Below are 16,662 nucleotides of genomic sequence, written 5' to 3'. Positions count from 1 at the left end.
GGAGGCATGGCATGCACACAGGCGGGCTTCCATCGGTCGGGGGGCGCTGACAGGAGGAACCCCTCCCAGCAGCTTCAGGGTGCTTTTGGCTGAGCAGGTTGGGGCCTCGAGGACATCCCTCCTCTAAAGAGGTGTTAGGTAACTGCAGTTTTCTCCTCTCCTACTCACCCATTGCCAGATTTTTTAAAAAGAATACTTTCAAATGACTTATATAAAACTCTATATTTTAAGTTTATTTCTGTAAGAAAAAAATTGGTTGGTACAAATATAGCAAAAATGTTAACATTTGTGAAATCTGGGTGATTTATTTCCTTACTCCAGTTTTCTGCATGTTTGAATTATTTCATAATGCCCCCCTCCACCTATGAGGGGTGTATCTGGAGAGGTATCATCCTTCCTGAAGAGGGACAGTGGCTGAGCCATTTGTGGCCAGGGAACCCCAGCCCACACCTCCATAGCCCTGGCACAGGGCGGGTGCAGCTTAGTTCACGACGACCTAGTTTCTGCCCCCAGTTCCAACTTAGGGTCAGCCAGAGAACAGCAGATACCCCCTCCCCTTGCCAGCCCCACAGGATGCCGCGCCTCCCAAGCGTGAGCCCATGCATCCCCCCCACCCCACCAGGCCCATGGCTGCCCTCCGAGGCCTCTTCCCTGGACTCCTTCCTGCCTTCCTGGCCTGGCTGGAGTCCCTGGGAGCCTGTGGAGGCGCCAAGCTGCAGCTCGGAGTCCGTGGCCACTGCTGCTTGTTCCGGTGGCCGCCATTTGTTTCCATGGGGATTCATGTTGACATCTGTGACTCATCCTAAAGTGAGCCCGTCTGCATGAAGGCACGCCCCGGGGCTGCTGAGTCGGCCACATCCTTGGCAGTTCCCCACAGACCCTCTCGTGTGTCCTGTGTGTGATTAAAAGTGCAGGGCAGATGCCAGACCCTCCTTCCATCCCCAGACTGGGCGCATTGGAGCAAATTCCTCCATGCTACCTGCTCCATCCTCTCCCTTGCCCTGTTCACTTCCACACTTCATTAACAGAGAACTGCGGGGAGGGTCACAGGGCCAGCGAGGCCAGTGCCACCCCTGTGCTGTGTGACGCTGAACGCTGCCTGAACCATCTGGATAACTGATCGGGGGTGAGTTTGCACGCTGCGCTCCGGCCTGTGTGGCGATGATTCTGGGTTTGTTGTCACGCTCTGTCAAATGGGAAGCAATAGTAAATTCTATTTTATTTGTTTATTTTTTTTGAGACAGAGTCGCACTCTGTCGTCCAGGGAGAAATGCAGTGGCATGGTCCTGGCTCACTGCAGCCTCCACCTCCCAGGTTCAAGCCATTCTTCCTGCCTCAGCCTCCCAAGTAGCTAGGACTGTAGGCATGTGTCACCACTCCTGCCTAATTTTTGTATTTTTAGTAGAAACGAGGTTTCACCGCATTGGCCAGGCTGGTCTTAAACCCCTGACCTCAGGTGATCCACCCACCTGGGCCTCCCAAAGTGCTGGGATTACAGGCGTGAGCCCCTGCGCCCAGCTGAGATGACCTGTCAGGTGACAGGCTCCAGCTCCTGGCCTGGGATTAATATCTGACCACATGCTGTGGTGCACACTGAGAGCGTCGCATCATAGATCTTCTGAAACGCAGCATCTCGCCACTGGAGCCTCTCTGCACTGTGGGTTTAGAGTTCATGCTCCCGTGGCAGTGGCCTCAGGGGCGTTTGCTCCTTGGGGAAATTTTCCTCAGTCACTGAACACAAGTGCTGGGCACCAGTCAGAAAGCCACACTGCCAGGCACCACCGAGCTCAGGCGCTGGCACCTGTCAGAAAGCAACACTGCCAGGCACGTGCACAAAGACTGTGTGTTTTCAGGCAGCAGTGGATCAATCCCAAATGTCAAAACTATCTTTAAAAAAATAATTAAAGGCCGGGCGCGGTGGCTCAAGCCTGTAGTCCCAGCACTTTGGGAGGCCGAGACGGGCGGATCACGAGGTCAGGAGATCGAGACCATCCTGGCTAACATGGTGAAACCCCGTCTCTACTAAAAAATACAAAAAAAAAAAAAAAAACTAGCCGGGCGAGGTGGCGGGTGCCTGTAGTCCCAGCTACTCGGGAGGCTGAGGCAGGAGAATGGCGTAAACCCGGGAGGCGGAGCTTGCAGTGAGCTGAGATCTGGCCACTGCACTGCAGCCTGGGCGACAGAGCGAGACTCCGTCTCAACAAAAAAAATAAAATAAAATAAAAAATAATTAAGATGGCACGGTGGCTCACACCTGTAATCCCAGCACTTTGGGAGGCCAAGGCGAGCGAATCACCTGAGGCCAGGAGTTCAAGACCAGCCTGGCCAACATGGTGAAACCCCGTCTCTACTAAAAATACAGAAATTAGCCAGGCCTGGTGGCTCACGCCTGTCATCCCAGCTACTTGGGAGGCTGAGGCAGGAGAATTGCTTGAACCTGGGAGGCGGAGGTTGCAGTGAGCCGAGATCATGCCATTGCACTCCAGCCTGGGGGACAAGAGCGAGACTTTGTCTCAGAAAAAGAAAATAATAATAATAATAATTAAGAAAAGGAGCCCCGGAGGCTGCCCAGGTAGCTGCATTGTTGCGATTTGTGGTGACATTTTTTCTGACACTCCTGTGCTACACAGTTACAGCTGCCCCTCTGGGAAGACCCCTCCCGCTGGAAGGGGGGTGGGAAGGCGGCCAGGATGCTGCACAGGGCTGTGTCCTGAGCACACATATTAGGAGAAGGGATGTGAGACTCCCTCCACCGTGGGCTCCATGCAGCCAGGAGGCCCTGCCACCCCTCCCCACGTGCTGCCCACACGCCACGCACTGTTTCTTTCTCCCGCAAGTCCAGATGTGGAGTTCCTCTCGGAGGTCCTCTCATGGCATCGCGCATGGAGGCCCGGGCCTGGCCTGGAAGGAAGGCACAGCCCACGTGCGGGCGCCTCTGTCTGGAAGGCGCGCTGGGGTCCCTTTTCCTGTTTTCCCAACCCTGTGGCACTCCTTCCTGTTCCTTCTTCTACAGTCTTCTGTGTGAGTCATGGAAATGAGACAGATGGTCATGGTTAGCATCATACCACACATACCTTTTGCAAAAATGTATTTTTTAGCAGCCAGGTGAGCAGCTGATATGGTGGACGGAAAGCTCACCGGAGGCCCTGAGGCCTTGAAGCCTCCACATGCCTCTCATCAGTGTGTGAGGTGCGGTTGGCGGAGGTTGGCTGAGCTGAGCGGCTCTGTGAGAGGAGGTGGTCGGGGTTAGCAGCTTTGAAAGCCCCCGCACACTCCAGCTCCCATGCAGTTATGCTGTGTAAGAAATGGCAGCCGGGCCAAAACCTTGTAACTCTTTTCAGAGTTGGTAAAACACTGAGGTAGCTGGAAATACATTTTCATTTTAAGTTGAAGTAATTTGGGGCATGGTGGCATGCCTGCAATCTCAGTGCTTTGGGAGGCTGCACAGGGAGCACTGCCTAAGCCCAGGAGTTCAAGGCTACGGTGCACTCTAATTGTCCCTGTGAACGGCCACTGCAGTGAATAGCCACTGTGCTGCAGCTGGGACAGCACAGCAATACCCCATCTGTAAAAAAAGTAATTATTTTTTAAAAGTAAATAGTTTTCACTTCCTCGGAAATTTTCAGGAAGAGCTTTATATCTAAGTTTCTAGAATTTACATGTAAGACTGAAACAGATAAGCAGTTCTGACATCTAGGAATGACTTTTCCTGACGGGTGCGGTGGCTCACGCCTGTCATCCCAGCACTTTGGGAGGCTGAGGCGGGCGGATCACCTGAGGTCAGGAGTTCGAGGCCGGCCTGGCCAACAGTGGTGAAACACCATTTCTACTAAAAATACAAAATTAGCTGGATGTGGTGGTGCTTGCCTGTAATCCCAGCTACTGGGGAAGCTGAGGCAGGAGTATTGCTTAAACCTGGAAGTGGAGTTTGCAGTGAGCCGAGGTTTTGCCACTGCACTCCAGCCTGGGTGAAGAGAACAAAACTCTGTCTTGTTAAAAAGAAAATATAACATTTTTACTGAGGTATAATTTACATACCTTAAAATCCTCCCTTTTAAAGCATGCAATCCATTGGTTCCAACTGGAAAATATTCAGTCATGCACCCACCACCTCCCTCCAACCCAGAAGGTTTTCACCCGCCGGGCAGCTATTCGCCCAGCCCCCGGCAGCCCCCCGCACCCCCCGGCAGCCCCCGTCCCTGCGTTCACCTTTTCTGGGCATTTCATCAGAATGGACTCAACACGGTGTTGCTTCACACGCGGGATATGCTTTCAGGCCCCACGTGTGTGGGTGTGGTCAGCACTTCCTTCCCTTCCGTGTGTCCCTTCATCAGTGGACGTGCATTTGGAGGCTGCCACCTTTGTCTTCCTTGAAGAGTGCAGCTGTGAACCTTCTCACTGAATTTTTTGTGCCACTCCAGGAGTTGCTCAGGATGTTTCCCTTGGTCAGTTTGTGTCCTCTGGTCAGTCCCATCAGCACAGGGTAGATTTTTACTTCAGCTGGAACTTGATGCCAGCCCTCCAGGGCACATGCCACGTGGCTTTCTGATGCTCTTTGGACAATGGGTTGTTAAGGAGTCGTTAGGAAACCTGCTACTTGACACAGACAGTTTGGTGCCTGGTTTCAGCTTTGCTTTGCTGATGGAAGCCTCTGGCTGTGGGGCTGGCTGAGCTGTGTCGCTGATCCTGGCTGGGTCTCCATCCTCTTGCCCTGGAGAGCTTCCTGACTACCTGTGTCTTTACTCTGAATCCTGAAAAAAACCCTGTGTGGTGTGACCCCGTTGTTTGTTTGCTTGTTTGTTTGTTTGAGACGGAGCCTTGCTCTGTCGTCCAAGCTGGAGAACAGTGGAGCCATCTTGTCACTGCAGCCTCCACCTTGGGGTTCGAGCGATTCTCCTGCCTCAGCCTCCCAAGTAGCTAGGACTACAGGTGCCCCCATGCCCGGCTATTTTTTTTTTTTTTTGTAGTAGAGATGGAGTTTCACCATGTTAGCCAGGCTGGTCTTGAACTCCTGGCCTCAAGCAATCCGCCTGCCTCAGCTTCCCAAAGTGCTGGAATTACAGACATGAACCACTGTGCCTGGTGGGGACCCTGTTTTGTCTGTGCCGCCATTTATGCATAGCATGTCTGGCCCTGGGTTCAAGACTGGTGAGGTTCAGAAGTTACATGATTGGAGCTCCTGAGTTTGTTTTTGTTGCTAACTGTACAGAGAACCAAAATCTTAGGGCTGGGAGGACCACGAAGGTTGGCCTTCCTAATCCCTTCATGTCGCTGCTGACGACATTTGACAGAGACACGCGGTGTGATGCAGCTGCAGCCACAGAGCCAGTGAGCAGCAGGGACCGGGCACCCTGTCCCCAGGCCGCCGTTTGGGATGTGTCTACATCCTCTGGGGGTCTAGCATATTTTCGGCTCTGTTCCTTTTGGTCAGTTCAGTCTTCCTAGAATTTGAACGTTTGTGGGCTGCTCTGTCTATAAAGTAGCCGTTCTTTTATTTGTTTAGTTTTGTAATAAACTTACTTTCACTTTGAAAAAAAAAATGTGAACATTTGTGGAGAATACAACACACAGAGCTCCCTTTGGTTTGAAGCGTGAACCCGAAGAGACACTTGGGTTTCTGACCTTCCCGATGCCCTGGGTGAGGCCGTCTGAGTGACCTCATGGCTTTAGGTCCTTTCCTCATCCAGTCTGGTATCTGTGACGCTGACAAGGCTGTCAGGCAAGTAGCCCACTGGCCAGGCAAGGCCCACTGCGTGTTGGCAGGCAGCTTACTTTGTGATGTCATGGCACAGACAAAAATAGTCATTCCTACTTGTGTCGGTGTAAACGCCACTACGCTGTTGGGCTGTATTTGAGTTGTTTTTGATGTAATTATTTAACGATAAACGTCTGCTCGGCACTGTTGAGAATATGGAGTGGACTTCATCCGTTCATCCTGATCGTGCCTCCATGAGACAGGGTCCCTTTGTTGCTGGCTGGAAGCGTCCGGGCAGCGTGAGCTCGCCGTGGTGTGGGCGATGCCACACGGCTCCAGGAAAGCGTTCAGCTTTCAGAGCCAGTGTCTGGGCTCGTGGCCACTCCTAAAATTCAGTTGCTGTCTTTGAAGCTTAGAAGAAAGTTTCTAGGATTTTCACTTTTGTATTAAAAGATACCTGTATGCTTTTCTCTCTTTTTCTGGTTCACTTATATTCTCATTCAGTGCAATTTCCTGATTCCACGAGAATGAGAAGCATCTGTTTGGCTATGTTCTGAGAAAACAAAGGAGCCAGGGACTTTTCTTAGCCTTTATAGACAGCAGTTTATTTATGAAGCTCTTAAGATGCTTTTAAAGTCCACATCCCTGCATCCCTTAGGTTTGTTGACTTCACCACAAAATAGAGGCAGCTGGGAAGGCCCACATCAGGCAGGGAGACCCAGTCTCGGAGGAGGAGGGCCTGTCCTTGTGGGGAGGGGCAGCCAGATTGTGGCGTGGTCAGGGCAGTGGGGCTGCGCTGCCCACCTGGCTTTGAGTCTAGGATGACAGTTACTGCATGGCCAGCAGGCTCGCGGGGAGGCCACAACCCAAGGTTGCGCCGGGGAAAACTGCCTCTGGCTCATGTGAGGGTGGAGTGCTCCTCACTGGCCTGGTGGCTGCCTTGTGTACATCTGTCCCCAGGAGCGTGGAAGCCTTGGCTCCCCGTGGAAACGCTGGTTCATAGTCTCAGCCAACCATCTCTGAAAACACAGTTGGGGCACACGGGGACTGCTGTGATCTCTTTACTTAGACTGTTCTGCAAAGCTGAGTCCTGATAAAAGAAATTGGAAGTGAATTACCTGCCGATGGACTTTATTACAGCAAATGTGCGGACATTCACAGAGCTCCTGTCCGGGACGTTCTGGGTGGGACAGTGTGGAAAGGCTTCCTCTGAAAGGACGTTAGAGGAGCAGAGGAGCTGATGACATAAACAAGACCAAAAACAGCCAGCGTGAGGTTTATAAGCAAGAGCACCACGCAGACAGGGACTCCGGACTGTTCAGGCCTTGCCTGCCTTTTTTGGTTTAAAAAACAAGAGTTCCCTGAAGCACCAAGGCGCAGCCCACACAGAGAGGAGTCGCCCCGAGCGTTCACAGGCATCTGTGCTGGGCCAGGCCCCCGGCCATGTTGTGTTCCTGTTGCCTCATTTCGTGCTCCAGGACCCTGAGAAAGTGCGGGCATCCCCCTCATCGTTGAGAAGCCCAGTGGGAAACTGTCCCCGTACCTGAGGCGAGGAGTGGCCCAGCAGCCAACGGTCAGCCCTTCGATGGCAGTGCCCACTCATCCTTCCTGTCCCATCGCACCAGCGTTCCCTTCGCGGAGGAGGCTTCCGTTTCCTCTTCAGCTGTGTTTCTCATGCCCCAGAAAAGCTAGTGTCTTGCAGTTCCTTCAGAGAAGTGGGGCATGGGACAAGAGCCACATGCTAAGGCCACGTATTCTGAGGCGGGCCTGGGGCCATGTTCCAGGACCATGTATTCTGAGGTGGGTCCAGGGCCATGTGCTGGGGCCGTGCATTCTGAGGTGGGCTGGGGCCATGGCCAGGGCTGCGTATTCAGATGTGGCATTTGGATTTCTCATTACGAGCTAAGGTATTTTTGTGGTTTTCGTGCTGACATCAAATGGCCCGCCTGAGTATTGTTGAAATATTTCTTGTCAGAGCTGTTTCCTTGACTCCTCCAAATACAGTGTTCTGAGTAATACAGAGATGGTCAGGCCCAAGTCATCTTTGCAGGAGAGCCTTGCTGTTCCTGAGCAGAAACCCGGAAGGGTTGAGTGACTCTTCTACATGTGCAGATGCAGGGCCGGTGACCCTGCAGTGGGGCAAGAACCTGGAGGGTTCTTGGCTTTGCCCAGGAAAGAATTTAAGGGCAAGCAGGAGCAGGAGGGGGAAGAAAACAGCTTTATTGAAGAGGCAGGGCTACAGCTCCCTGACTGCCCTTGCAGAGCGGCACTGCCCCATAGGCAGAGAGGAGTAGCTCAGGGCAGGTTTAATTGCATGCAGATTAAGGGGTGGTTTTTGCAGAAATTTCTAGAAGGATGTGACTTCCAGGCAATTAGGTCATGGCCATGGAAAGGGGCGGCAGCTCCTGGCTGTTGCCATGGCAATGCTAAACCGACAGGCATACCGCGGGCATGTCTTATGGAAAGCTGCGTCTGCCCCAACCCTGTTTTCATTAGTCCTCAATCTGGTCTGGTGTCCAAGCCCCACCCCTGGAGTCGAGTCCTGCCTTCTAGCCCAATATCATAGTTTTTCTTTTTTCTGTCATTAAAGACCTTTTGCAGCATCACTGTCTCTTCTGTTTTGGAAGCCTTACGATTTGGCCATGCATTCTGTTCTTATGTACATGCCCTGAGCTGTTGCCACTGGCAGTCAACTTTGGAGTTCACTGTGTGGCTCTCACAGGAGCGCAGACCCTCCTGGTGCTCACCAGAAGACCTTGGCCCAGGAGGGCTGCGTAAGACAGGGTGGCTCGGTCCTGGGGCCCAGGTCTCCCCACAGCCCTGAACAAGGCTGTCAGCAGCAGGTACAAGTCTCTGTTCCGATGAACGTGCCTCAAGGCGACACTCTGGGCAAGAGCCTTTGATGCAGGTTTTGAGGCAGCCGCCTAATACTACTCTCCTTTCCGCAGTGTGCAGGAGAAGAGAATTGGGTGGACAGCAGGACCATCTACGTGGGACACAGGGAGCCACCTCCGGGCGCAGAGGCCTACATCCCACAGAGATACCCAGACAACAGGATCGTCTCGTCCAAGGTAACTCGGGTCTGAGTGTCCATAATGTGTCTAAAAAGCAGTTGCCGGGGGGTGTTAGTGCTTCTCGGTTTCAAAGACCAGCTCTGCTCCTGGCCCTGCTGTCATGGCCACCAGCCACTGCCAGCAAAGGCTTCGGATCAGGACCTCACGAAGGGTGCCGCACTCTCCCTCCCGGTGACCACCCACAGAAGGCTTTCCACCTGGCCAGGGCTCACAGCACAGTGTCTCCACTCTCGGGCGACCATGTCACAGAGGCAGCGCAGTTCTGAAGTCCAGGATCCAAACCCCACCCAGCTCCCACTTCTGAGGTGTCTGGCCGTATGCTTGTCGTGGGCCACCCTGGCCAGAGTCTCAGCACCGGTGAGGTAGAAACAATACCAGCCACCCTGGAGAAAGAGCCAACAAACGCAGGCCGGACGCAGAACCCGGGAGGTCTTTGAGCTTGTTCAGGAGGTGCAGCCCAGGCAAAGCGTAGGAAGCGTGAGCAGAGTGCCGCCGTCTAAACGAAGCATGTTTCTCTCCACGGACGGGAGTGTGGAAGGGCACACACCTTTCCCATGTTCAGAGAGTGACCTGGAAACGGGTCTTAAGAATAGGGTGGAAATTTAGCTGCCGCCGTTAAACACGGGGTAAACTGTGCTTTCCAGGTAATGTGGAACGCGTGTGCCTGTGTTCAGACTCCGTTTATCTTCATTGTCCTTCAAAATGGATGAGCCAAACACAGGCACACGCATGGCCGAGCTGCACACGGGGACGCGTGTGGCGGCCCACAATTCACACATGTGTCCTCACACGCAAATGCACTTAATTCACCCTGGGCGTCCTGACGTGTAGACCCCTGTGGAGACCTACGTAATTCACACTGGGTGTCCTGATGTGTAAACCTCTATGGGGAACTACTTAATTCACACTGGGCATCCTGATGTATAGACTCCTGTGTAGACCTACTTAATTCACACCAGGCATCCTGACGTGTAGACCACTGTGTAGACCTACTTAAATCACACCAGGCATCCTGACGTGTAGACCGCTGTGTAGACCTACTTAATTCACACCAGGTGTCATGACGTGTAGACTTCTGTGTAGACCTACTTAATTCACACTGGGTGTCATGACGTGTAGACCCCTGTGGAGATCTGCTTAATCCACACCAGGTGTCCTGGCATGTAGACCCCTGTGGTTCTTAATTATTTATGTGCTCTTGAAGAGTTGCACATTTTTGAAGAATATTTTACAACAGAAAAGGTCACCTTTTTAAAGCATTTTTATGGGATTATTTAATTTGTAACTATAGGATTACAAAAAAATTTTAATAGCTTTAACCTCTAGAAACAGGACACACAAATGCTGAAAAACAAAGTCCCAACCAGGTAAGTGCTGTGGGTGGTTTCCCAGGCATGACTCCTGGAAGGAGAAATGTACTGATGAGAAATCACATCCAAAATATTGTCTCTGCAGTGGTGATACATATAAAGTTTTAATGTCACAGTCTCAGGCGGAGCCCACTGAAGGTAGTTTCCAAGCTAGTATGTACTTCACCCACCCTCCAGCCCAAAACGAATCCCAGACATACTTCTTAGAACTCAGCCTGCGCGGCCCAGAGGTACAGAGAGGCAGGGAGCACCCAGGTGTCCACATGTGGTGCCACTGTGGACTTGTAGGACGGGATTCCAGGATATGGGTGATGGGCGTGTGGAACTGTGGCCCCCCCTGCACAGCGGGGCTCATCTGAGCCGGATGGGGGCTGTGAAGGCATCACCCAGCCCGCCTCCTGGGAGCTGGCTTCTCCATTCCTGGGGCAGAGCTCGCCCGACAGCCCCACATGCCTAGTTCTACCTGCAGATGAGGGTGCTGTGTGGGGCCGCAGGGAAGAATCCAGCAGCAGCAGCAGAGCTTGATCCAGGCATTGGAGGAGGGTCCTGGTCCCCCTGGCAGGCGCTGGCGGGAAACTGCTTCCTGTGATTGCCCGTGGCGGTTTTGGAGGAGATGACAGAGCATGGCGATTTCTGCCTCCCACTCCTGACCCCTTTGCTGTATCATTCAAGTTTTGTCATTTCCCTACTGTCTGTTTCGAACATCCCCGCAGGCAGTGGCCTCGGTGGCTTCACGCCGCCCGGCCCTGCTCCCAGGCTCTGTGCTACCCTCTCTCCCCCTCAGCTGGGCCCTTCCCCCGCTCTGCTGCTCGCTGTGGAACTGGAGCCCCTTGAGGCCTCTTCGGTTTCTGATCCGGGAAGCCGTGCGGTGGCTGGGTTGTCAGGATGGGTTTTGTGGGCTTATTGCTGGTTTTCAGGGCCTTTTAGAAGCCGTAGGCTCCTTCCTACCAGGAAGCCCTCATGCAGGAACACACAGACCGGGGTCAACAGGCTCTCAAGAGCGCCATCTGAGCATAGGTGGAGGGCGCGGCGGGACCAGGAGAGCACTTGGGCGCCTTTCATGTCAGCCTCCGAGGACAGAAGGGGGCTGTGCTCTCAAATCCACCCATGCATTGAGATCTTCGCTCTTCACAGAGGCGGGATTAGTGGCTTAGTCTTAGTTTCAAGTGGATGAGGTTGTGTAATTTCAGGGGAAAATTACGTCTGGCATAACCTCTTTTGCTAATAGAACTCAGGAAGGAAAGGCCCTCAGAAAGGCTGGAGTCTGGAATCTAGGCAGGTAGCGGGCCTGACAGTAACCTTGATCCAGATAAACCAAAGTGGAATTCTGGAGCCTGGACTTGAGGACTCAATTGTTTTCATTTAACAGCTCAGGATGTGTGAAAAAATGCTGTCTAATTTGTAAAACATACGTTTATGGCTGATTTTGGAGAATACAGTTGTGACAGTGTATCTGTGTTTTCCTGGGCTCGGGGAGGAAATGATTTCTACCTAGAAGAAAGAAATGCTAGTAGTTAAGACTTTCTGAGTACCACAGAAGCTTGTTCTCAGCAAGTTTGCTTTTATGAAATCAAAGGATGAAAGCCTTTGTCATGGAAGAAGTTGTAACGAGATGAAAATGCCGTTGGATTATTTTTAACTTCTCATCTGTTTGACGGAACTGCAGTTACTGGTGATCGGTGATTGATAGAATTCCGTTTCCTTCTTGGGGAGAGACTTGGGCAGTGTCAGAAACCCGAAATGACAGCCCAGCACGCCCCGTTCCCTGCTTCTGGTGCTGTGCAGAGCTCCCCCAGGCCTGCTTGCACTCCCCACGTGGGGAATCCTGAACTCCAGCAAGTGATGGATCCCCGCATGCCTCCCCTTCCGGATTTGTCCTTCAGGACACAGAATTCACGTGGTTCCCTGCTTTGCCCACAGGAGGCTACAGGATTAAATCTTGGCTTAGCCTGTGCTGTCCCTCCATGCCGTCAAGAAAACTGAATCCCCTTCTGGTAATTGGGGAGGAAAAAATTCCCTCTGCAGTTCGTAGGGCTAGCCAGTGTTTTCGTGACTTATATTTGCATAAATGATTTCCGTGTTTTATTATATCATGTAACTTCTAAACACCCCTGTGAACCCCCAAAACTGATTATTCCCGACATATTCATGAAGAGGCTGAGGCTTAGAGCTCAGTCGTGTGTCTGAGGCCGCAGAAGAGGAGAGACTAGTCCGTAACCCCTGGAGTCTGGCACTGGGCTAGGACTTCCTTCCACAGAGCCGGGGACCCTTTTGTTTTGTTTTGTTTTGTTTTTGTTTTGTTTTTGTTTTTGTTTTCAGACAGTCTCTCTCTGCACCCAGGCTGGAGTACAGTGCCACGATCCTGGCTCACTGCAACCTCTACCTCCTGGTTCAAGTGATTCTCCTGCCTCAGCCTCCCGAGTAGCTGGAACTAGAGGCGCCCATCACCACACCCAGCTGATTTTTATATTTTTAGCAGAGATGGGGTTTTGCCATCGTTGGCCAGTCTGGTCTTGAACTCCTGACCTCAGGTGATTTGCTCGTCTTGGCCTCCCGAAGTGCTGGGTTTACAGGCGTGAGCCACCGCGCCTGTCCAGGGGCACTTTTCTTAACAGCCCCTCTGGGTGCTCACGAATTTCCAGCATCAGTAATCCACCGTCCTGGCATAATTTTCTGTGTTTTGCATCCCTGCCTCCCAAATGAAAGAGTGACCTCATTTCCATGCGAGTGGCTTGTTGTCCCAAGCAGATGGGTGTTCGGTGTCCCCGTCGTTTTCAGGACTGTCAGGTGGGCCCTGCGGTGCTGGAGCCGTGATCAGGTAAACACTAGCTGAGGCTTCAGACAGCTTTCAGGGGCTCCTGCGGGCGCCCGGGCTGCTGGCAGAGGACAGTGCCCGGATTTGTCTCGTGGCCAGAGGCCAGAGGCAGGCCAGGTGAGGCCATGCTCTTCCCTGTTTGCATACAACACTGCTGGCGAGTAACACAAAACCAGAGACTGACTTCCCAAGGGACAGGAGGCAGGCAGAAGTGTGAGGCTCAGACACGAGTGAGACGTTCCAGCTCAGGGCCAAAATCAGAGCCAGGGCAGCTGTGGACTCTGGCTGTGGTGTCTGTCGTACAAGTGAGAAATGAAAAGAGTGACTGTCCCGTGTCATTCAGCAAAATGCATGGCGTCTTTGGAGGTGAAGAGGGTGCCGAGGGCCACTCAGTTCTCCCAGATTTCCCGTAGGAGGAAAACCCTTGGTTCCATGCTGTGGCTTTTTCATGCCAGGAGTTCCCAGGATTGAGGACATCTACTGATTGTATCGCAGTTGAAGCGCCCAGCGTTACATTACACTGTGTTCCCAGGCAAATATTTATATTTTTACAATTCAACAACAATGAGCAAAGGATAACTGACCACCCTTGTCAGCTTTCTCACTCTAATGTGTGGAATAAAATGCTCATTTTAGTTTATTTTATCCAGATGGTACTGCTCTATCAGTGTAGTTATGACCATTTAAATGAGTTCATTGGGATTTCACTTTTCTTGTTAGACGTCACCAGGAATTAATAACCCTCCTTTTGACAATAGTAATGGTCAGCAGTAATAACTTACTCTGTGAAATGCAGAGATTACACAGCGTCATGGGGCTCGGCTGCAGCCTTCAGTGCCACACAAGAATAAAGCAGTGGCTCACACCTGTAATCCCAGGACTTTGGGAGGCTGAGGCGGGTTGATCACAAGGTCAGGAGTTCTAGACCAGCCTGGCCAACATGGTGAAACCCTGTCTCTACCAAAAAATACAAAAATTAGCTGGGCATGGTGGTGAGCACCGGTAGTCCCAGCTACTCGGGAGGTTGAGGCAGGAGAATCACTTGAACCTGGGAGGCAGAGGTTGCAGTGAGCTGAGATTGTGCCAACACTCTCCAGCCTGGGTGACAGTCAGAGTAAGACCCTGTCTCAAGAAAAGAAAAGAATAAAACAATTGTGCAGGTGGTTTCAAATTCCAAAGCTGTACAGTAACATTCAAATATGGCAAGTCCAGGTCAGGCACGGTGGCTCACGCCTGTAATCCCAGCACTTTGGGAGGCTGAGGCAGGTGGATCACCTGAAGTCAGGAGTTCAAGATCAGCCTGGGCAACATGGTGAAATCCTGTCTCTACTGAAAATACAAAAATTAGCCGGGCGTCATGGGGGACACCTGTAATGCCAGCTACTCGGGAGGCTGAGGCACAGGAATCCCTTGAACCTGGGAGGTGGAGGTTGCAGTGAGCCGAGATGGCCCCACTGCACTCCAGCCTGGGTGACAGAGTGAGACTTCATCTCAAAAACAAAAAAAAAAATTATGGCAAGACCATGAGTTTGCACAGCCTTCCACGCTTGATGGAAGTTGATCTGCATGTTTGGAAGGATTGCAGATCATATTTTATCTCATAAATATGACCAAAACTTCCTCATATAACACGGGAACTTTCAAAACCGTAGAGAGGAGCATTGTGAATCTCTGTGGCTCATCTCCACTGCCACGGTTCCCGGCCTGTGGCCAGCCTGTCGCACCTACACCGTCACTGGAGTTCCAAGGGTCCTTTGGAAGGGATCCTGGACAGCATGAACTTTTCACCTGAAAGTACTTCAGTAAATGAAAGGTGGAATTTTAAGTAGACTCTTTTTTTCATTAATGTGACTTTGTTACTGAGTGATGTATTATAGAAATTTGTGGAAATGTTTAAATAAGTTTGTTGACTTGGGTGCTGGAAAGTAAGACTGGCCTCACATGAGTGGGCTAAGCTATTTCTTTAATGTGTCCCTTTAAAAGTTAATGGACAGTAACTGACTTTTTCATTATGGCCCATTTGAGAGAAAATATGTCTTTCTCAAATATTTAAAAAGACCGATCACATGTATAATGTTTGCCAAGTTGTATAGACAAGAAAACTAGAGCTCAGAATCATTAAATAATTTGCTGAATTTTACATGGTTTTTAAATGGCAGGGCCAGGATCGAAGGTGGGGACTGACACCGACTCTGAAGTCTGTGTGATTCGTAGTATGCTAAAGAGTAAATATTTCCAGAATTTCATAGAGTAACTAAATTATCTTGAGGTGGGGTTACCAAATTCTCAATTTGTAAAGGAAGAAAGTCCCTATACTTTTATTGGCAATCTGGAGTTTTTGTTTGCTTTTTTTCTGAATGAGAAGCAAAAGGAGTGAAGAGCCAGCCATGTGTTCTCTACTCCGTCTCAGTTTGTATGGCTGCTTTTCCATCCAGAGCTCTTGCCTTTTGGTTCTCGATTTGTTGCCTTCACATGAAGAAAACCTAGTGTGGCAGGCAGAAGGATGGCCTCCCACAGAGGTCCACATCCTGATCCCCAGAACCTCTGCCTGTGTCAGTGTCCGTGGCCAGGGAATCCCGATTGCCAAACAGCTGACACTAAAATAGGGAAGGGATTATAGAACTACTCATGCGGGCCAAAAGTAACCACCGAGGCGCTCGTTAAGTGGAAGAGGGGGGCAGAACAGAGACCGTCCAAGCCACAGCTGGCTTCAGAAGTTGAAGGGGACCAACGGATGCAGGCAGCCTCTGCAGGAACCAGGAAAAGGCAAGAAAAGTTTCTCCCTGGAGCCTCCAGGAAAGAACCAGCCCTGCTGATACTTCAGTTTTAACCCAATGAAACACATTGCAAACTTCTGACCTCCAGAACAGTACGATAATACTTGTTTTTTTCTTAAAACACATACTGTGAGTATAAAACAATACGAAACACTATGAGAGGGTCTTTCTCTTTCCTCATCATGACCAAGTGGGTTTATCCTAGGTATGCAAGGCTAATCCAACATTTGAAAATCGACTAATATAACCCATAATATTTACAGGCTAAAAAAGAAAACTTACATGATTTTTTCAATAGGTGCAGTAAAAGAATTTGACAAAGTTCAGTACCCACTCACGTACTGCAGCAAACTAAGAACAGAGGGGAATTTCCTCAGCTTCGTAAAGAGCATCTACAAAAAGTCCTGTAGCTAACATCATACTTAATGGTGAAAAACTAGATGATGTCACCCTAAGACTGGAAAAAAGGCAAGGAATCCCTCATCACTGTTCCTATTCAGCATTGTACTGGAAATCCTAGCTAATACAGTAAGAGTAGAAATGGGAATAAAAGGCATACAGATTGGGAAGGAAGGAATAAGACTATCTTTGTTCACAAGTGATACGATTGCCCATGCAGAAAATCCCAGAGAACCAACAATAACAAGAGAACTTCTGGATGTTAGAGGCGATTATAGTATGGTTGCAGGATTCAAAAATTAATCACTTTCCTATACGCCAGCAATGAACAGTTGGAATTTGAAATTTAAAACTCAACACTATTTACATTTATCCCCCCACCCGCCAAATTACATAGGTGTAAATCTAACAGGATACGTACAAGGTCTAGGTAAGGAAAACGACAAAACTGTAGTGAAATTAAAGAAGATTGAAGTCAATGGAGAGATGTTCCATCTTCATGGAAGGGAAAACTCCGTGTTTTTTAGATGTC

The 16,662-nt window shown here is 50.7% G+C and overlaps 1 protein-coding gene across 11 annotated transcripts in view; it reads left to right on the top strand.

The window, feature by feature from the left end:
- The window catches only part of ATP11A (ATPase phospholipid transporting 11A), a 182,992-nt gene that overhangs the window by 86,099 nt on the left and 80,231 nt on the right, over positions 1 to 16,662 (top strand). For 10 of the 11 annotated variants that reach the window (XM_033177201.1, XM_033177199.1, XM_033177197.1 and 7 more), the window contains exons 1-2: positions 7,403 to 7,495; positions 8,644 to 8,766. In XM_033177201.1, the coding sequence (XP_033033092.1) occupies positions 7,418 to 7,495; positions 8,644 to 8,766 (201 nt within the window). In that variant the 5' untranslated portion in view covers positions 7,403 to 7,417. Of the gene's footprint in view, positions 1 to 7,402; positions 7,496 to 8,643; positions 8,767 to 16,662 lie in introns of those variants that run through there. The other variant, XM_033177200.1, reaches the window with a different exon arrangement.

Source organism: Trachypithecus francoisi, unplaced genomic scaffold, assembly GCF_009764315.1.
Source record: "Trachypithecus francoisi isolate TF-2019V2 unplaced genomic scaffold, Tfra_2.0 Lachesis_group18, whole genome shotgun sequence".
Classification (NCBI taxonomy): domain Eukaryota; kingdom Metazoa; phylum Chordata; class Mammalia; order Primates; family Cercopithecidae; genus Trachypithecus; species Trachypithecus francoisi.
The sequence above is the reverse complement of the archived record's forward strand: the minus strand, read 5'-3'. Positions and strand labels throughout refer to the sequence as shown.